This window comes from Podarcis filfolensis (assembly GCF_964270895.1).
Source record: "Podarcis filfolensis genome assembly, chromosome: 13".
Classification (NCBI taxonomy): Eukaryota; Metazoa; Chordata; class Lepidosauria; order Squamata; family Lacertidae; genus Podarcis; species Podarcis filfolensis.
In genome coordinates, this window is record NC_139615.1 from 23675624 (window position 1) to 23697134 (window position 21511).

Consider the following 21511-nt stretch of genomic DNA (forward strand, 5'->3'; position numbering starts at 1 on the left):
ATATGATCTTAATTTCCCTGAGGACTTGGCCTCAGCAAGCCACTTCAAGCCATGACTGCAGGTGTGTTGAAAAATTAATTTTACAATCTATGTTTTCCTAACGTAATTAAGAGAAACTTTATCTATAGGAGTTTCTGACAATGGCATAGCATTCAAAACAATCAATATTGCATACAATGACTCATAGACAATATACAGGGTTTAAGATGGGGATCTTTTCTGGTCAACTTCTAGATGCTGAGGAACCTGAGACCTGCTGAATAAAAAGCATGTGGCCGACCATTGAGCTATGGATTAAGATGGCATGCGTAGGAAATCTGATTATAAACTATTCATATCATTGCTTTACTGGTCTCGAGCATTTGCCTTTGCAACTATTCGTTGTAAGATTTGGGGCTACTACTGTTACAGAAAGGACCAAAGGTTTCAGTAATGGGCGATAATGGCAGCTTGTGGAAAAACAAAAATGTTGTGGCCATTTTGGTTTTGCAATGCAAGTTAATGGAATTTCTAGCTTCATAAAACACTGAAAGAAAAAAAGCGCCCTGCAAGACACCATAACAACTCTGGACATTACCTTGCAAGTAGAAATGTTGCCACTGTGACAGTGCCCATGATAGCCTCCCACAGAGCTGGTTCAGTAGAACACCATGTTCAATAATATCAAAAGCTGTTGAGAGATCTAGTAGGACAGCCAGGTTACACTTCCCGTCTCTACCTCGGACACATAAGATATTAGACACCTCAAATGGAACTGCCACAGTTGTGGCATTCAAGTCTCTATGAAGTTGACACCTCAAATGGAACTGCCACAGTTGTGGCATTCAAGTCTCTATGAAGTATTAAGCAGACCATTCACAGTTGGCCTCCACATGCTCCAGAGCCCCATCCCTCATATCTGATGTGACTGCTCCGTGATTTCAGTCATGGGATTTTTGTCTATCACATGATGGTGTATGTTTTGACTCCACAGAGTGGGAAGTGATGGAGACAGGATGTTTGTGTTACTGTGTTCCATGAAGTGGGACTATTGTCCTTTGTTCTTTTTCTCTTTGCTGTCTGATGCTAGAGAGAGGGAGCCATGTTGCAGTGCTCTGTGTGTGTTTATATGTAAATAAAGTAGACTAGCCAAAATGCTGAGTTGCTGAGGTCTGTTACGCAAACTGCAAACACTCTGAGGATCCCTAAGTGTGCCGATGACTATTGGCATCGGTCACTGTGATGTTCAGGCAGAAGAAAGCTTCTGAAGCTCCTGAATGAAAGACCAGGAGGGAGAGAACATGTCAGTCAGGCATGTGTCTCTGCCAGGGTCATACTCAAGTGTAGGACGAGCTCCTGACAGTGACAAGCCTCTGGACCTCATGGAAAATCTCAGCTGGAACAGTGGGAATATATGTGGATTAAAGGGCTAAAATTTACATTGTGTTATTATACCACTTTAAACAGTCAAAGAATTCTGGGAGCTGTAGTTTGTTAGGGCTGCTGAGAGTTGTTAGGAGACCCATATTCCCTTCACAAAGTTTGAACTCTAAAAGTGGTTAAACAAGCCCTATTTCCAGGGAAATGTGGAAATTGTAGATATGTAATGATTGCTTAGTGGTCTGATACTGTTTTAAATGTATAGTCCAAATAAATGTAATGAATTGATAAATAAATAAATAAATGTTCATGTACTCTCACATACATTCATTATCTATTAATTATATTTTCAGAAATAGCGGAAAATCTATCTTTCTTGGGGGAGTTCTTTGCCCAGTTGTGTTGAACTCTTGGGAGCATGTGCCAGGGAACACAACAAACATAACAATATAGTGGCAATTTTGTACTGCCAATGAAAACAGACTTTTCACTGCCTTGGAGGGTGGGAGGCAATGGAGCGGGGTGAGAGAATACAAATAAAATTTCAGCTGCGCCCGTATGGATAGATAATCATCTAAAGACAACAGAGAGGAAGACACATCATAATTTGGGGGGGGAAAGTTGACATGAAGAAAAATAGTAAGTTATTAATATCATTTTACCTTGAATGACTGGACATGTATGTCTTCTTTAACAAACTAACTAACTAACTAGTCATCAAATCCCTACATTTCTTCTCTTGAAATGATTGTCCCACTTAAATCAGAGCATGTGATTTGCCTATAGAGGAACTGCTAATGGGATACTTTCATTTGGCAAGGTAAACAGTACTATAATCTGAAAACCAAAAATGAGATGCTGGCTCTTACACTGATTAATTCTATTTCCTACAACATGCAGTATTCAGATCATTTCCAGAGGGTAGTCATATGCCATCCATTGAAGTGGAAACATATTAATCTGCATTATTTAAGAGACTTTATTATAGCCTTTGGTGACAACAACCCAACCTTAAGGAACTACTTATGTGTTTATTTTATGTTATCCTGAAAGTTTGTGACCAACTGAGGGACTCTTTATACAAGATTAATTAGAATTATACAAGCAAAATTTAACTGAGTACAAAGTCTAAGCTCTCAGAATTCTCCATTCCATTTTGCATGAATGGGGAGGGAAGCTGCTTCTCTTCTTCATACTCTTTGAATACATCCTCCTCTACATCTTTAGTAAGACTGGGAAGGGAGACATAGCAATAGTCTTTAAGTAATGCCAATATTCCCTTTATTGTGTGAAAGGGAAACAAGAACAACCTGAGACCTACAGTGCTTCTCTGGGAACTGAGCATCATTAAAAACTGTTTGGGAATACATAGCAAAATACATCAGCAAACACGTATTTTATTTCAAGCTCTATTTTGGGCTAAGAATATCTGTACCCTTTAGATAATGAAACAGCATCTCCTAAACAGCCCAAATAAAGTGAACATTTTACTGAACCATAGTGCTACAGTGCATGTTGGGAAGCTACACTAACAGTATAATACAATGTGGTGCACAGAGGGTCCATTGTTGCTGAAAAGCAGAAAGGCAGAACATGGTGGGGCCAACTCAGGTGGCAGAAAAAGGCATTGTGCAGGCTCCTTAGTCTGGTAGAGTGGTGGCTTGAAATACATGGGTCCAATACATGGGTCAAATTTTCAGGTACCCTGTTAAAGAGATTCAGGGGGAATGTATTCTTTCTGAATGCCCAGATGGGTGTCAACCAGCCATAGAACTCCCTAAGGTGGCGTTGTGGAAGGATCTCCGAGAAATGATACACCTCATAGGGTGATCCTAAAACCAGCAGGAATAATCTCCTGTGGGTTGGGTGATTCAGGATATACAACCAATTCCTTTGTGAAAACCTACTGCTATCTCTAATCAATAAACTTCTCCTTCATGAAGACCATCCCTCAGTGGCCAAGGCTCACTTCACATGGGCCCTCAAAATATCAATAAGCCACAAAGAGAAGCTAGATGATTTAGTGTTGAGCATATGATAGTTATAAATTTAGTGCGACGGGTTCTAATTGTGTGTTTTATAGTTATTCATTAAACTGCTTCAAACTGAATTAAATACAGAGTTGTTGTTTTCTTCCAGGGTTGTCATGCTACTTAAAATTAAGTAAAAAATGGATAATCAAACATCAGTGTCTGAGTTTCTTCTCTTGGAATTCTCAGAAGTTCAGGAACTGCAGATGCTACACTTCTTTCTCTTCCTTGGAATGTTCTTAGCAACTGTGACAGGGAATCTTCTCATAATCTTGGCAGTAGCTTTCGACCACCGCCTGCACACCCCAATGTACTTCTTTCTGGTGAATTTGGCAATGCAGGACCTTGGCTCTGTTTCAGTTATTATTCCCAAATCCATGGCCAATTCCCTCATGAACACAAGGCACATTTCATATTTTGGATGTGTTTTTCAGGTCCTCTTGTTCTTCCTCTTTGTTGGATGTGATGTTTACCTCCTTACAGTCATGGCATATGATCGGTACGTTGCCATTTGTGATCCCCTGCAATATGAAATGATAATGAACAGGAGAGCTTGCACCCAAATGGTTGCTGGTGTGTGGTTTGGTGGTCTTCTAAATGCAGCTTTAAACACCGGTGGAACGTTTTCAATGCCCTTCTGTTCCAATGTTGTCAATCAGTTCTTCTGTGAAATCCCACAGTTACTTAAGCTTGTGTGTTCTGACTTGTACCTAATTGAAATTGGAATTGTTATGCTTAGTACTACTATTGGGTTTGGCTGCTTCATTTTCATCATTGTTACTTATGTACACATCTTCAGTGCTGTTCTGAAAATCCCTTCAGCTGAGGGAAGAAGAAAGGCCTTCTCAACTTGTCTACCCCACCTCATTGTCTTATCCACATTTTTCCTTACAGCAGGCTTTGCTTACCTCAGACCCACCTCTAACACTGCCACACAACTGGATTTGGTGTTTACTATACTATATTCCATGGTTCCACCCATGCTGAATCCAGTAATTTACAGCATCAGAAATAAGGACCTCAAGGCTGCCCTGGCAAAACTTGTAGGTCTGAGGTAATCTTTTAAAAAATGCTTTCTCTGTTGCTTTCTTTAAGCAATGGTTTGGTTTGTACTTTTTTGTCTTATTATTTTATAGAGAAAAGAATAAGTGATGCTTGGGATTAAATCTACTATGGACCTTTTGGGGTAATAGTGGGGGAGTGGGGCTAGATTGAATCCTAAACTCATTCAGCTCAGTTACATGGTCTAGCCCCCTGTGTAGAAGACTATTTGAAAGGTGCGCTTTCCTTCTGTCAGGCTTAGGCAGAGTAGCAGCCCAGCCTTGCTGCTGAATGGTATTTGGCTCTAGTGTAACATTACACTGGCTTAACATATACCAGTTTCCTTCAAATGAACTTCATGTGCATAGGATTGCTATCTTTGTATATCTTTCACAGAGAGAATTTAGCAGTTTAACTTAAAAAAGAGTAATACCCAATTTAAGGGCTTCTCCCCACTTCTACTTGTCCCCTGCTTAGAAATCACAGGTCCGAGCAGCTTTCTGGGTCCAAGCAGTTTTGCCTTTGCTCTGCCTCTTTCTTCCAGAAAAACCGCTCTTCTGTGCTAAATTGGAATGAACAGAAATCCACGGAAAACCTGACTGCTATTTGTTCCAATTCAGTGCTCAAGATAGGATTTTTTTTCCAACTCTACTGATGTAATCTGTAGCAGCAATTTACCAAAATCCATTCCTCCATACTAAGATCCCCTTGTAACTCCCTAGCTCATTTCCTCATAAATGGTCCTCTTTGGGTATCAAATTTAATAATTATAAATATCACCTATTCAACCTGTATCATTTGCTGATGTTAATAAAATTCCAAATTTTGGTTCAGCTCTTTACTCTCCATATTTTCATTAAGTACAATAATGCAACCCTTCTATATATATATTTCCCATCAGTCTGGAGATTTCAGCAAATGGTTTCACATCTTTTATAGTAACTACTCTTGTGTCCAATTCTGTTTGAAACCATGGTGGCCAATCTCTGAGCAAACCATATGTATGTATGAAAAAATATTGTGAAATGGTTATGTATGTTGCAAAAGGTCTGGACACATTCCACCCGCCCCTTATTTTTCACCACTGGTACACACCACCCCAATATCCCCAAACATTGTGGGATGCAAGGAGTTCTGGGCAGTTACCCAGGGTCTGTGTTTCTTTTTGGACAATGAGGCATGGTGGAGACTCAGGTGTCTTTAATATATATGGTTTATTTATACATGTCTACAACCTGAGCCTAGATGGAGACGTTCAATGCATTACAATCCAAGAGGATTACTTGCTTCTCCCACAGGCACAGCAGGCTTGCATCTGCCATGTTCTCTTTCTTTTTATTACAGCCTTTCACAGTCAACCCACATGATGCTCTTCGGGCCCCCTGCTTCCTCCTTGTTGCTACTAACTCAGAGAAAAATTATACATCTCTGAGCCTTGTCATTTAAACTGAAATTCTACACCCTTTAAACCCATTTGTCTCTGCCCATTAAAACACAGCTGAAGGAAGGGCCACAGCCCCACCCGAAACCTCCCCAACTCGCCAAGTCTTCACCCTTTCGATGGCTGCACAATCAAAGGGAAACCAGGGCCGGGGTGGATGCAACTTTACCAAGATCAATCTGCACATGTCTACACAATATAGGCTTGGTAGTTAATCACTGTCATCAATTCTCCCTGTTTTTTTAAAAGATCCTCACAGAAGAGCAAATTATTAATTTCGCACCTTTTATTTTGGCTGTGTCTGAGTAGGCATAATCAGTTAGCCCACAAATCTTAAGACTAGAGAATGTGCTTCCCAAGTGTAAAGAAATTTTATGGGCCAAAGACATCCCAAGTTAGGCCATGTTCAACAGAATTAAGTAAGTTTTTTTACTTATTATTTTGTGTAAATTGCATATACAAACATATATGGTAAATAAGAACAAAATACATCATTTCAGGAAAGTGCATATAAAATGTCTCTTTGAGTAGTGTACTTTAGAAAATATATACAATTTCAATGTGCTTCTTTTTTGCACATTTGTTGTTGTTGCTGGTGTTGGCATCCATCTGTCTGGAGAGAAAATGGGATGAAGTCAAACTACTGCAGAATCATAATGCCTCTGAAAATTTAAAGCATTAAAAACTTTTTCTGTCTACTCAGAAGACCTGTTGAACTCAATTGGTCTTACTCCAAGCAAGATCCCATCTGCACCATGCAATTAAAGCAGTATTATACAACTTTTAAGAGTTATAGATTCACCCAAAGAATCTGGGGAGCTGTAGTTTGTTAGGGATCCTAAGGGTTGTTAGGATACCCCTATTACCTCCACAGAATTTAAACTCTGATAGTGGTTTAACAATACGTATTTCCAGGGAAATCTGGGAATTGTAGCTGTGTGGTGATAGTTTAGTGGTATGACACTGTTTTAAATAGATAGTTCAAATGGGGCCTAAATGTGTTTAGAACATCATCCTGGTCAATAACATGCAACGATTAATCTAAAAGCACAAATTCAAAAACTAAAACCAGCTAAATCTTCATCGTTTAAAAACTATCAGAGAAGGACTTAATATTCTGTTACTGGATTATGTGATTTTTAAATCATTTAAATTGTTCATTGCTCAGAGAACCCCAGTTATAACTTATGGGTGGATAATAAATGTAATGAATTGATAAATAAATAAATATACTTTCAAAGACATTCATTATCTTAATTATATTTTCAGAAATAGCAGAAAATCTATCTTTCTTGGGGGAGTTCTTTGCCCAGTTGTGTTGAACTCTTGAGAGCATGTGCCAGTGAACACAACAAACGTAATAACATAGTGGCAATCTTGTATTGCCAATGAAAACAGACTTTTGACTGTCTTGGAGGGTGGGAGGCAATGGTACAGGGTAAGAGAACATACATAAAATTTAAGCTGTGCCTGTATGGATAGATAATCATCTAAAGACAACAGAGAGGAAGATGCATCATCATTTGGAGAAAAAAACTGACATGAAGAAAGATAGTAAGTTATTTATATCATTTTACCTTGAATGACTGGACATGTATGTCTTTCTTTAACTAACTAACTAGTCATCAAATCCCTACATTTTCCTCTTGAAATGATTGTCCCATTTAAGTCAAAGCATGTGAGCTGCCTATAGAGGAACTGCTAATGGGATACTTTCATTTGGCAATGTAAATAGTACTATAATCTAAGAACCAAATATGAGATTATGGCTCTTACACGGATTAAATCTATTTCCTACAACATGCAGTATTCAGATCATTTCCAGAGGGTAGTCATATGTCATCCATTCAAGTGGAAACACATTAATTGCATTAATAAAAAGACTTTACTATAACTATTGGTGACTACAATCCAAACTTAAGAACTACATATGTGTTTATTTTATGTTATCCTGGAAGTTTGTGACCAACTGAGGGACCTTTTATAGACCTTTAACCAGATTTATATAAGCAAAATTTAATTGAGTACAAAGTTGAAGCTCTCAGAATCCTCATTCATTTTGCATGAATGGAGAGGAAAGCTACTTGTCCTCTTGGTACTCTTTGACTACATCCTCCTCTACATCTGAGGTAAGACCGGGAAGAGAGACATAGCAAACTTAAAGACATAGACAGAGTCTTTAAGTAATACCCATATTCCATTCATTGTGTGGAAGGGAAACAAGAACAACCTGAGACCTACAGTGCTTCTCTGGGAACTGAGCATCCTTAAAAACTGTTTGGGAATACATAGCAAAATACACCAGCAAACAGTTGTTTTATTTCAAGCTGTATTTTGGGCTAAGAATATCCAGTACCCTTTAGATAATGAAACAGCGTCTCCCAAACAGCCCAAATGAAATGAACATTTTACTGACCCATACTGCTACAGTGCATGTTGGGAAGCTACACTAAATTTTCAGAGTCACCGTTGATGGAATCTTTCAAGGAGTTGGAGATGACGTTTATAAGTGTTCCATGTTTCACAAGCATATAGTAAGGTTGGTAGTACAATAGCTTTGTAAACAAGCATTTTAGTTTTGCTACGAATGTCCCAGTCCTCAAACACTCTGCATTTCAATCTGGAGAAAGCTGCGCTCACTGAACTCAGGCAATACTGGATGTTGGCATCAATGTCGGTCCTTGTGGAAAGATAACTGCCCAGGTAGGAGAGGTGAACGACCCTTTCCAACATTGCACCATTGAGTTTGATTTGTGGCATTGCAGAGTGGTTGTTTTGTGCTTGTTGGTGCAGCACTTTGTTTTTTTTGGATGTTGAGCAACAGGTCAACCTTTTTGTTAGCTTCTGTGAAGATCCTCTATGAGAAATTTAGTGTGACGGATTCTAATTGTGTCTTCATAGAGGATTTGATATTTATTCATTAAACCGCTTCAAACTGAATTAACTACAGAGTTGTTGTTTTCTTCCAGGCTTGCCATGCTACTTAACATTAAGTAAAAAATGGATAATCAAACATCAGTGTCTGAGTTTCTTCTCTTGGAATTCTCAGAGGTTCGGGAACTGCAGATGCTACACTTCTTTCTCTTCCTTGGAATGTTCTTAGCAACTGTGACAGGGAATCTTCTCATAATCTTCGCAGTAGCTTTCGGCCACCGCTTGCATACCCCAATGTACTTCTTTCTGGTGAATTTGGCAGTGCAGGACCTTGGCTCCGTTTCAGTTATTATTCCCAAATCCATGGCCAATTCCCTCATGAACACAAGGCACATTTCATATTTTGGATGTGTTGTTCAAGTCCTTTCATTTCTCTTCTTTGTTGGATGTGATGTTTTCCTCCTTACAGTCATGGCATATGATCGGTACGTTGCCATTTGTGATCCCCTGCAATATGAAATGGTAATGAACAGGAGAGCTTGTACCCAAATGGTTGCTGGTGTGTGGGTTGGCGGCCTTCTGCATGCAGTTTTAAACACCAGTGGAACGTTTTCAATACTATTCTGCTCCAATGTTGTCAGTCAGTTCTTCTGTGAAATCCCTCAGTTACTTAAGCTTGCGTGTTCTGACTTGTACCTAATTGAAATTGGAATTCTTATGTTTAGTTTTACAGTTGGGGTTGGCTGTTTCATTTTCATCATTGTTACTTATGTACACATCTTCAGTGCTGTTCTGAAAATCCCTTCAGCTCAGGGAAGAAGAAAGGCCTTCTCAACTTGTCTACCCCACCTCATTGTCTTCTCCACATTTTTACTTACAGTATGCTTTGCTTACCTCAGGCCCACAAATGGATTTGATATTTACTATAATATATTCCATGGTTCCTCCCATGCTGAATCCAGTAATTTACAGCATGAGAAATAAGGACCTCAAGGCTGCCCTGGCAAAACTTTTAGGTCTGAGCCTGAGGTAATCTTTTAAAAATGTTTTCTCTGTTGTTTTCTTTAAGCAATGGTTTGGTTTGTATTTTCTTTACATATTATTTTATACAGAAAGGGGATAAGCTGTACTTGACTTTAAATCTAAGGTGGATCTCATGTTCTTCCCCAAGATTCATACTCTGATCACCCTAATGTCACGTGGAGGTTAAATTTTTCTTTTTCTTTTTTAATAATTCCATTTTGATTATGTTTTCAGCACCAATGAATATCCCTCAAAGTGCATTAAAACAAATAAAATATCTAAATAAGAAAATAACTTAAGAGGGGCAATCCTACAGCAAAATCTTCAGGGATAAGCATTGGGATTTAGTTTATCTCTGGTTTGGTCAATTGTTTTTCAGCATTTAGTTCCTGATCCCAGCTCTGTTGAAGACACACCAGTATAAAATGCTCAGCCAACTGAGTGGAAGCTGGTTGAGCTGTGGGTGGCATACATTTCAAAAAAAGGGCTGTTCCAGAAACATGGTTGGGGTAGGACTGGGGGAGGTGGGCTAGGCTGTATTTTAAGCCTATTTGGCTCAGACTCATGGCCTGGCAGCTGGCATAGAAAGTCCAAATTGTAAGTCCAAATTGAGGGTAGTCAGGGGGAATGGCAGAAGCAGGACCAGGTGGGGGGAGTGCTTAGGCTATATCCTAAGCCTATTCAGCTAGGTCATGTAACCTGGTTTAGAGCACTCTCATTTTAAAACAATCATTTTTAATTAAATCCTTACAGCATATTACAACATCACACAAACATACAATATCCCACCCTAACCAAGATGATAAAGTTTGGGCAATACAACAGAAATAACAGCCAAATACGATATAAGTTCTCATCCATGAAAACATTTGCACACAGGGTAATATGCAGATTATTCTAACCAAAAGTTTTTATAGTGTCAAAGGAGCCCTCTGTTTTAATTTTTAGCCATATATTTAATAAAACCTTTCCAATCAGTTGCAATTGAATCATTATGCTTCAGTCTTTGTGCCAATTTTATTTTATTGCTCTCTTTTTTCCTCAAGTGTTACTTGCCCTAATTTGTTTCACCTTCTCGTATCTTGTTATTATGAGCCTGGCTCCTAGACAACCTTTGAGGGGTCTGAAGCTAGTGTTATTTCCTGTCAAAGGTTAAGAAGCAGTTCCAGGTCTGGACATTAGAGGTGTTTTGTCCAGGGACTGATTTTATTTCAACAAATCCTTCCAGAACTGAACCACTTCCCACATCTCCACCACATATGCTGATTTGAGCAAACATTCCACAAGGTGATCAGCTGAATAAGCAAGTATGGGCTAAATGTATAACCATGAGATATCCCTCTCAAGTACTACCTCTTTTGTCAAGGCTGAGACAGATTTTAAAGGAAGTTTCAGTTTTCCCCACACTGAAGTCCAGACACACTGAAGTTGGAAAGTTGCCAGACTTCAGAACTCTTATCAGTTGCAGGACTTTGTGAGCAACTGAATTAAAGACTTGGCTGTGGACTTTAACACAGCAAAGACTTTGAAAGAAAGAACCCTCTCTGGGCTCTGAGAGCGAAGACAACTTTTAGCATCTGTAAATAGTGTATGTATAGTAGTGCATGTTGGTGTTTGCCTAGTGAAGACCACTCTGCTAAATGGCTGTTTTCTGTGGTGAGTTTTACTGCTTGTCTGAGCTTCCACAGCACATGCACCCAACACCCCAACAGCCTGCCCTTGGCCAGTGCAGATAGGTAAATCATAGAGTTGGAAGGGACCCTAAGGGTTATCTACTCCAACCCCCTTCAATGCATTCATGACAGATGTCCATCCAACTTCTGCTTAAATGATCATGATAAAGTAAAGATTGACAGTGTGTTTATCTAAACTACTGTAGCAAATACAAAATTTCTTTTTTAAGAAATTGGTTTATGGATATTATACTAAAAAAGCAACAACAATGGTCTTATGCATCTTTGTTTTTATATGGTTTTGGCATTTTAGGTATGGCCTTTTTTAAGCAAATGGATTATACATTTTCTAAATAAATATAAGGTATTTATATACTTCTGTTTCCTAGGGAAGGTGCAGGCAATCTAACCAATCAATATTAGCTTACAGCCATGGCATATTCATAGTGAAGCAATAGTAAGTCTGCCTCAGGGTAGACCTAGTAGCCTGGTAGAAAATTGAAACATAGATCTGCATTTATGAGCATGCTCAGAACTGTTTCCTTGAAGGCCAATCCTCCATAGAACTCTGAGCACTTCTGGTAACCAAAGAAGCAAAAATGAGTGTTTCCTACTTTAAGGTTTTTGTGGTGTTGTTTTTTTAAAAATGTTTTGTTTAGCATTTAATACCTGTTTTGTGAATTTGTTAAAGAAAGAGAGACAGAGAGTGGCCAAACAAGCAGCTTTGGACACAGTGTGAGTCCATTGGGCACAGCATGAGTCCATTTCAACTGACATTCATCAGTTATTCAGTTCAGTGGTTTTCAACCAGTGTGCCATGGCACCCTGGGGTGCCTTGAATGATGGTCAGGGGTACTGCAGGCAACACTGGCCTCCATCCCTCTTTTGTTCTCTCCCTTCTCATGGCAGCAGCTGCCTGGAGGGCTCTCAAGGAGAGTGGAGAGGTGAGGAGGCTGAGGGAAAACTCCACAAGGGTGAGTGTGACTGTCTTGTGGGGAAACGCCCTCCGAGCCTCAGAAGCCGAGTTATGTCAGACTTCCGGGTTAGCGCCATCGGCAATGGCGGAGTTCCTCTGACTGGGAGGAACCCGCTCTGCAGAAACTGGGTCTTGCCACCGCGGCGAAGGCGGAGACCCCTAAAAAACCCCAGGCGGATGAAGCCTGGGGACGTGGGATTCGGCTGACACCAGGAGCGCCTCCCCCACTCACAGGGAAACCCCTTTTTCGGGGTCCCGAAAAGACGTGGGGTGAGCAGCGAGGTGTTTTGAATCAACCGCTACTTCTGTGGAGTGAAGCCGCATAGCCGTTGCCGGAGAGCGCTGACTTTTTCCTGTGGACAATTGGACTCTAAAATAAGTACCCGTGAGTAGAAACGGAAAATTGGATTAAAAAGTATGTTAATTTGGCATCGAAGCGGGAAGGTATAAAACAGGAAGTCAACCTTTCCGCTTTTTGTAAACAGACTGAAGCAAAAACATTTCAAGCTAATTAGCCTGGAAAGTTGTGTATAAAGTTCGAGATTCCTGTCATTTATAATTATTAAAACCCCCCTGGAAGTGAGAGTAAAGGGGGGTGAATTTTGACTGTCTAAATCTGGAGAGGGAGTAAAGAAAATTACGTTTCCACCGTCTCTGATCTGGGAACGGGGTATCAGAGACAGAAACTATTTGAGGCGTTCGTTGACCCTGAATGGAACTTTATGACAGATAGCAAAAGAAGTGAAACAAATTGAATCCAATGTTGCCTTCTGCATCTTAGAGAAACAAAATATTTGAAAGCACTTGAATATTGGAAAAATGAAAGTAACTTTTCTCGGTTGGATTTGCTACAAAAAAAATGGATACAAATAGAATTTGTCTCCTCTAGAGGGAGCCTGTTAAATTGTTGCGGCAGTCCACTGAGGGACCTTACAGCTGTCAGATTAAGATCGTGGGGAAAGTCCTCTGACCTTCAATGAAAATGTGCTGGGAGGAAGTGCTGGTGAGTGCTCTCTGCAAAACAAGTGCCTTGCTGGAACAGATGCATAAGAAGATTGATAGGATGAATGAAATGGCTGATATGATGCATGAGAAGAGGGACTGGGTGACAGCAGTGGTCTGCAAAGGTGACTTAACAGAGAACATTGATATAGAAATCACCCAGGGCTTTTTTCAGGAACCTACTTTGCCTAGACAAGTGCAAGAACAGATGACAATGGAAAAAGATTTAATCCAAGAAACTCAAATGGAGGGATTTGAAGTCCTGCAGGAGTACAAACCATTGCTTTTGAAGACATCAGGAGTACGCCAGGGGGACTTGGGAGTTGAGGAGGCCATTGTCATTGGAGGGACTTTGAAACATTTCGTAAAATATTTTTTTGATCAGGTTGATGGCTGTGGGGAGTGGGACTGGGGGGAGTGGGATGGTCGGATGAGAGGAGGTGGAGATAATTTTGTGTTGGAACCCCCCAGAGACTTACTCCTCATTGAGAAAGGAAAGAAATTAAGGAAGAGACTAGCAAAAGACAAGGGAAAGTGCAAAAACAAACAAGAAGAAGAAGATTTGCAGAAGGGGCATGGAAGAGACTTGAGAGCCTCAGATGTAAGACTACCAGGTTGATGGACTAGATGGTATGGACAATAAGGACTGATTTATCCCGAGACCAGGGAAAAGGGACGTTGGATGAAAATTGGATGAATGTTTATAAAGGGAAATTTCTATTTTGGGAATTAGTGTAAAATTAATGAATGTTAGGGGAAATGTTGGAATGAAACTATTTGGCTTTAGTAGAAATGATATAAGGAGTTATGTAAATAAGTATTAAGCTTTTAAGTGTTAAGGTACTTTATGGTAAGATAAGGTTAAATAAGTTAAGGTAAATTGAATAACAAAATATGGTGAAAGATGGTAAGGATCTGCTGAGTTAATTAATTAAGGTAGACTGTTAAGATAAATTATTCAAAAAATTGAGAAAGATGGAAAGAATTTGCTGAATCAATTAATGGAACTAGAATACAAAAAGGTAGGTGTGAGGAAGTCAAGGAAATAAGCAAATGAAAGATAAGGTCAGGAAAATAGGGATTTTTCTTTTTCTTTTTTTTAAAATGTTTTTGTTTTTAAAATGTTCTTGTTTTCTTTTTTTCTTTTTTATTTTTTATTGTAACTTTTTTATTGTTTGTTTGTTCTTCATTTTTCTTGTATTTGTTAAACTTTAATAAATATTTCTTTAAAAAAAAACAAAAAACAGAAGCCGAGTTATGTCACAGCCCCTCACCCCTTTTCAAACACCCTCCATCTGGACAGCTGTCGCCACTGCCCCTGGTCTCTGAGCTGCCCTCCCACCTAAAAGATAGGTGCTTTCTCACACTGCCCCATATGGTCCTGTGAAGAGAAAGACCCCAGCCTTAGCAACCCAACAGGGATTGGCCAAAGGTGAATGTGAGGCCAACATCTTCCTTACTTTGGGAGGCAGCAGTGGGTGCCACCAGGCCTGCATGGCAGAAAGCCTCCCTTTTGGTGAAGGACACTGAACTCCCAGGCAGGCATTGTACACAATAAGCACAAGAAAGACCCGTGTGCTTGCTGCCTGCCCGGCCTCTCATTTGTCCATCCATTCCCAAGAGCAAGGAGTGGCAGACTGGCTGGCTGGGCTACCTCAACTACTTGCTTGCTTACTCCAAGACCACCTCAGTTTCTGGCAACCAGCACCCCTTGGCCAACCCCAGAGGACCATTTGCATGGGGAGCTTGTAGCCAGAGCTGCTGCAACAAACAGCCATGCAAGCCTATGGGAGGCAGAGACATGAGCAGGCATCAGAGGAGGAAGGGAAGAAAAGAGGGATGGAGGCCATGGTTGCCCGCAGCACCCCTGACCATCATTCAAGGCACCTAAGGGTGCCATGGCACACTGGATGAAAACCACTGGTGTAAAAGATTTCAGTCTTAGATGTGTCACACTTCTTTGAAGTCTCTCAGCCCCACTCACCTCACAGAGTGTTTGTTGTGGGGAAGGAAGGGAAAAGAGAATGTTAGCCGCTTTGAGACTCCTTCGGGTAGTGATAAAGCGGGATATCAAATCCAAACTCCTCCTCCTCCTCCTCTTCTTCTTCATTTAAGCAGCCACTGCCAGCAACCCACCACACACACTTAGAGAAAAGTGATTTAGGAACTTTTAAAAAAAACCCTCTGGTGCAAGCCTCTAAGCAGAACTTTGGATCATAGTCATTATAAACATAACTGAATCTCAACCCTCAAAATACACATCTGATTCACAGCTGCTGAGCTGTAGAAGGCTTGTGAGAATTAAACCTTCTGGGTATAATTAGTAACGAGACATTGATAAAGCTCATTGCTAACCATTTCACCCCTTTGTTGAATAGCTTAGTTTCCAATATCTGCCCTTCAGTGATAGAGATTACATTGGTTGGAATGAGTCTCGATGACAGGGAGGGCAGTCAGAGATTCACCACCAAAGGATTCTTTCATTTTGGCTTCTCTTACCAAAAGACAGGAGTGCAAGTAGAACACATCACCAGGGTAGTCTTCTTGGCAAGGTGGATGATGTAGCAACGGAGGAGGCACAAGCCTTTTTGGACAAGTAATCACAAATAATCAAAGCATGTTTGCCAAGAAAGATTTCCTGGTTCAACTAAATAAGAAAGAATTAGAAAGAAGTAGTATGGCAGCTTTCTTTCCCAGGCACCAAACAAAGGTCTGAGACACACAATGATGAACCAGTCAAGAGCAAATGGATTCCTTCTACATGGATTCCCTGATATTCGGGAGGTGCAGATATTTCACATCAGCCTTTTTGTCATAATATATCTGGTGGCCCTCATAGAAAACCTTATCATCATCACTGTCATCTTCTACAGCCACCAGCTTCATACACCCATGTACTTTTTTCTCGCCAACCTGTCATTGCAAGACATTGGCTCCATATCAGTTACAGTTCCCAAGTCCATTGCAAATTCCTTGATGAAGACCCAAATGATCTCTTACTCTGGATGTGTCTGCCAAATATTCTTCCTTGCTTTCTTCATGATGTCCCATTACGTCTTCCTTGGTGTCATGGCATATGATCGCTATGTTGCCATCTGCAATCCACTGCATTATGAGACTGTCATGAACAAGAAAGCTTGCATTCAGATGGCAACCAGTGCATGGATTGGTGGACTTTTCTATACAACAGTGTACACCGGAACAACATTCAGAGTTGAGTTCTGTTCTAATGTCATCAATCAGTTTTTCTGTGAAATCCCACAACTGCTGAAAAACTCTTGCTCTGACTCGGATAACACTGTGATTTGGGTTGTGACTTTTGGAGTTTGTTTAGCTTTCATCTACTTTACTCTTATTGCTTTTTCTTACGTTCAGATCTTCAGAGCAGTCCTGAAAATCCCATCCAGACAAGGGAAGCAAAAAGTCTTCTCAACTTGTTTGCCTCATCTTATTGTTATCACCCTGTTTTTGGTAAGTGGCACCTTTGTCTATTTAAGACCAACTCCCAGGTCTCCATCGGCATTTGACCTCTTGGCTTCTATGTTCTACTGCATGGTGCCACCACTAACGAATCCAATCATCTATAGCATAAGAAACAAGGATCTTAAAATGGCATTCTGGAAGTTGCTGGTAAATATATTCCCCCAATTCTTAGACAAAAAACATTCTCCATTTTAGCAAACCGTTTCAGTTGCCTAGATGGTGTGCATAAGTTTTGTTCAATCCTATGTTTGCTTACTTAGAAGAGGATATCATTACATTGAATAGGAATTCTAGTCACAGGAAAGTGTACATTGGATTGTAGCCTTATATCACACATTTACTTCATCTTTACACCAGGGGTGAGTATCTGTGGCTTTCTGGGTGCTGTTGGACTACAAAATCCATTCTCCCTATCTACTAGCCATACGTGCTAGAGCTGATGGTAATTGGGTTCCTGGAGATTATTGTGTATAGCACTGCCATTTCCCATTGAAACCTCGAGGACCTAAAACTTATTTAACACTGATATTAGTACTGAATGCCCAATATGAACATGTGAAAATCCTTTACATTAAATTCTATAAAATATATAATATTTGAATTAATTTTTACTTCTTGCAGTGGAGATACAGGCTGATAAAAACATAATTGTATTCAACTGACCTTACCTATATACCTGTCCTTGCATGTGCCATATATTTTCACTTGTTTTTACTTGTTCATTTGTGTCCAGATGCTATAAACCTGCATATATGAGACAGGTAGGGAGGAAGATGGCTTTGATGTGGCTGCTATTTCCCATTTGTTATGATTCCACATCCCAGCACTGCTCGTACCAGGAAGTCTATATTTAGAAGAACTGTGAGTTGAGTCATAGTTAGAAGAAAGTGGAAAATGGAAAGAAAAGGGCCATCGGGGAAGAACAGGTGCTTTCTATTGTGCCTGGATCCCAGCATTTTGTATTTGACTTCTTTTAGTAATGTTTTCTTTTGAAATGCTTAAGTTAATGTTTAATGGATTTTTGTGTTTTTATATTGTAAACTGTTCTGTGATCCTCAGATCAAGGGCGGTATAGAAATTTCATAAATAAAAAAAGAATTTTTTGTGAACTTTAATGTGTTAAATATGCATCTGTAGTTGATATCCTTTCTGATATTTTATTAGGAATTTTTTAAGATCATGTATTACTTTCCTGTTAATTATGTTGCTTTGAATGTATATTTTATATTTGTCTTTCTTCTGTAATTTTCTATTCTGGATTGTTTTATTTGATGTTTTAATGTGTTGTAAACTGGTTGAGGTTTTTCTTCTTCTTAAGCAGTACAGAAATGAAATGGAGGAGGAGGAGGAGGAAACAACTCCTGGATCCAGAAGGTTTTAGGTCATAAGGCATTTTATGATTGGGTGGATTATGGTTCCAGCTTCTAATGAGCTTTGAAGCTGATGGTTCCAGCCCCTACTGCTGATGTTCATGGAAGAGCCTTCTCTGCAGTGGCTCCACATTTCTGTAATGACTCTCTTAGCTGTGTCATGCTTCAACACTGCTGTCTTTTCAAAGTTAGGTAAAAACATTTCAGTGATATGCAAGGTGGTAATAGATCTGTTCCAACCCAATACAAATCTGTTTGGTTCTGATGTATGCATTTAATTTCTTTTCTTTAATCTGTCAGTTCCTACTATAACCAAGAACTATGGATATGTTTCTATGTGCTGACGAAATTTCTCTCTCTGGGCAAGGGCCGGTGAGGGTCAGCAGATGCTGGGAGGGTTGGGATTGATGCTTTTTAAAAAGTTTTGAATGCACTATCATTTTGTTCTGTATATATTTGTCTGTTTTGAAACTCAATAAAAATAGATATTTAAAAAAATCCACTTCAGTGTTCAGGCCTTTGGGAAAGGCTGAGATACCCATCTTTCAATTAACAATGTTGTTATGACATCACATGATTAAAAGTGGTTTGTTCTGCTTGTCTTTTAAAATTAATAGCACAAGAGGTATTGTGAGATTTTAAAAAGCTTTCTTTGAATGGACACATTTTCCCCTATGTGGCTAGCAGGGGTTAAATTCTGCTCAGTTTCTGTGCGCAGGCTTGGTCTCAGCAGGAAAGAAGCATGCACAAAGAAAGCCTTGGAAAAGAGGTAACACCCCCCCCCGTGAGGTAAATGCAACCTTACTGAACATAATTTAGCTTTCATTGTTGATATCAGAACAAAAGAAAAGCCTGGTGACTGGCAGGGCCATCTTACGCATATCTGGAGCCAGGGTGCAAAGATCCCTCTGCCCGCCCCCGTTTCCCAGAGTTGTAGACCTTTTTAAGGGGGGGACCCCAAAGTTGTTGACATTTTTTAGGAAAGGCTGCTCCCGCCTTCACGCTGCTGCCCCATGCTTCTCGCGCACGGCCAGATATTGGCTCCTGCTGCGGGATCATGGTGTGGGGCTGGGCAGCCGGAGACAATGGGGGCATCACGGGAGGCAGGCGGGGATCTCATCCAGGCAGGGACAGGCAAAGTGAGCTGGGCCGACTGCATCGCTGCAGCAGAGAAGCGTGCTGGCACAGCTGCAGTCTCGCCATCCTTGCTTGGGGAGGAAGGAGAGAGCGTGACTGGGAGGGGATCACGCAGGGGAAGGAAACGCGGTTTGTATGAAGAAGTGCAGAGGTAGTGGGGGCAGCGGGAGGAGGCAGGCTCTGGGCAAGGCAGTGGAGAAGCAGAGGAAGGAGGGAGGGGGCAGCAGTTGCAGCATGTAGCCTCGAGCGCGGGGATCTTTCGAGGTAGAGTGAACGGGGGAAGTGGTGGTAGATCCCCCCGTTTATTATGTGCAGAGCTTGGGATGCAAAGCATACACCACACAGCCGAGGAGGTGATGTGTCATTGAGCCAGCAGAGAGAGCTCTGGACTGCAGGAAAGCATCGGGATCCTTCCCACCTCCGACGGGCACTGGGGGCGCGCAGGCACCAAGCCCCCACTCCATCTCGCTTACCTCCCCGCTCTCTCCTCCCCGGACTCTCCCCTGATTCTCCGCCTGGTACCCTCCACTGCTTGGCACCCTGGCTCGCCGTGCCACTATGCCCAATGGTGAAGACGTCCCTGGTGACTGGGCTGTACAGGTGTTCAGCCTGTTGTAAGCCATCTTGGAAATCATTCAACTGACAGAATTTCAAAGTAAATAAATACATATATGCAATAAACAGACCATGTGGACTGTCATTCAAAAGCCTGAATGGTGCAACTGAACTGGAGGAATCCAAGAGGACCTTGTGACACAGGGGGATTTTGAATCTGCATATTTGAATTTACCTGGAAGTTGTAACTATGGGTTTCAGGTAGCTCTCAGGGCAGGCCCAAGACATTTTGCTGCCTGTAGCAAACAATACAACCATGGGTCCCTCCACCATGCAACCTGATGAGGACATTGAGCAGTCACCAGATGATAAATGACTAAGTATGTCTTGGTCTCTGAGAAAAGATGATCACAGAACTGATTCCTAGAAAGGGCTGGTGTAGAAAGTGCTGCTGCTGCTGCTGCTGCTGCTGCTTCTTCTTCTTCTTCTTCTTCTTCTTCTTCTTCTTCTTCTTCTTCTTCTTCTTCTTCTAAAAAATGTTTGCACATGAGGGAGAAGAGGCCTTAGGGCTATTGCAGTCTCTGTAAAAGGGCCATTCTTTCTATGACGAATTATAGACTCACCCACTGAGAAGTGATGAGATTGTGGATGCAGCAAAGGGGGCATGGATGGTTTGATTGAATTCATAAAAATCCGCAGCTTCTTTATAAGCAGAAGCAGCATCACAGACCACAAGGTTCAAACATAGGGATTTAAAAAAGCTTCAGGATTTAACTCCCATACCCATGTCTGTACTCCAGTGTTCTTCCCTCCTTGCAGAAACAAATGAAGAGGAGTGGATGTTGTATAAGAGGGATGCAGAAGCTTTTTCAACCTGAGGGCTGCACTCCCTTCTGGGCAAGTTTCCCGGAGCCACTAGTGAATGGTGTACCACACCTGTGGCAAAAGGGGCCAGAGTAAAAAATGGGAGCTTTAGCTTTCCACAACAGGCTAGTTTCTACATCCACTTGTAGCATGTAGCATGTCTTCTTTATTATCCATTTGGGCAAGCCAATACCACTGATTTCAAGAACGTATTCTAGCCAAATAAAAAAGTTAAAGGAGCATGCAAAGAAGGGCTGGTGTGGGATTGTGACCATTGTCGGGAATATGGCCTGAGAGTGCTGAGGGGTTGATAAATTTGACCCCGGGCCTGAAGTTCTCCACACCTGTCATATAATTTCTGCATCTGAATATCAGAAAGTATGCTTGATAAACAACAGACATTGTAAGATATCTGTGGAAAATTCAACCAAACAAATGAAGTTGAATGCTCATTGATAATATGGGAGCAGCCCATGCATCATCTAATCATGCCCAGGACTGAATCGTAAGTTGCTTGATGTGAATGCCAGAAAGTAAAATTGTTAACAATTCTTCTACTCCTTGTGATTGCCAACATACTGAGGTTTCTTTCAGCCTGCACATTTATATCTAGGACAATGTTCTTCCTGCTGCATTTGTAACAGAGAAAGGTCTGAAATAGTGTAAATTAATGGTGCATTTTC

The 21511-nt window shown here is 40.8% G+C and overlaps 2 protein-coding genes and 1 pseudogene across 3 annotated transcripts; all 3 read left to right on the forward strand.

Annotated features, from left to right (window-relative positions):
* Positions 1-3529: 3529 nt before the first annotated feature.
* Positions 3530-4447, forward strand: LOC310746713 (olfactory receptor 14J1-like; the record flags this gene model as incomplete). Its single annotated transcript, XM_083580701.1, has 1 exon — positions 3530-4447. The coding sequence occupies one exon, from the start codon at positions 3530-3532 to the stop codon at positions 4445-4447; it is 918 nt and encodes a 305-aa protein (XP_083436827.1).
* Positions 4448-8871: 4424 nt separating this feature from the next.
* On the forward strand, positions 8872-9778 carry LOC310747425 (olfactory receptor 14J1-like; annotated as a pseudogene). The gene has a single exon. The product of its transcript is annotated as an olfactory receptor 14J1-like (transcript).
* Positions 9779-16143: 6365 nt separating this feature from the next.
* Positions 16144-17097, forward strand: LOC310747426 (olfactory receptor 14A16-like; the record flags this gene model as incomplete). The annotated part of the gene is made up of 1 exon (XM_083581796.1): positions 16144-17097. The coding sequence occupies one exon, from the start codon at positions 16144-16146 to the stop codon at positions 17095-17097; it is 954 nt and encodes a 317-aa protein (XP_083437922.1).
* Between the last annotated feature and the right edge of the window lie 4414 nt (positions 17098-21511).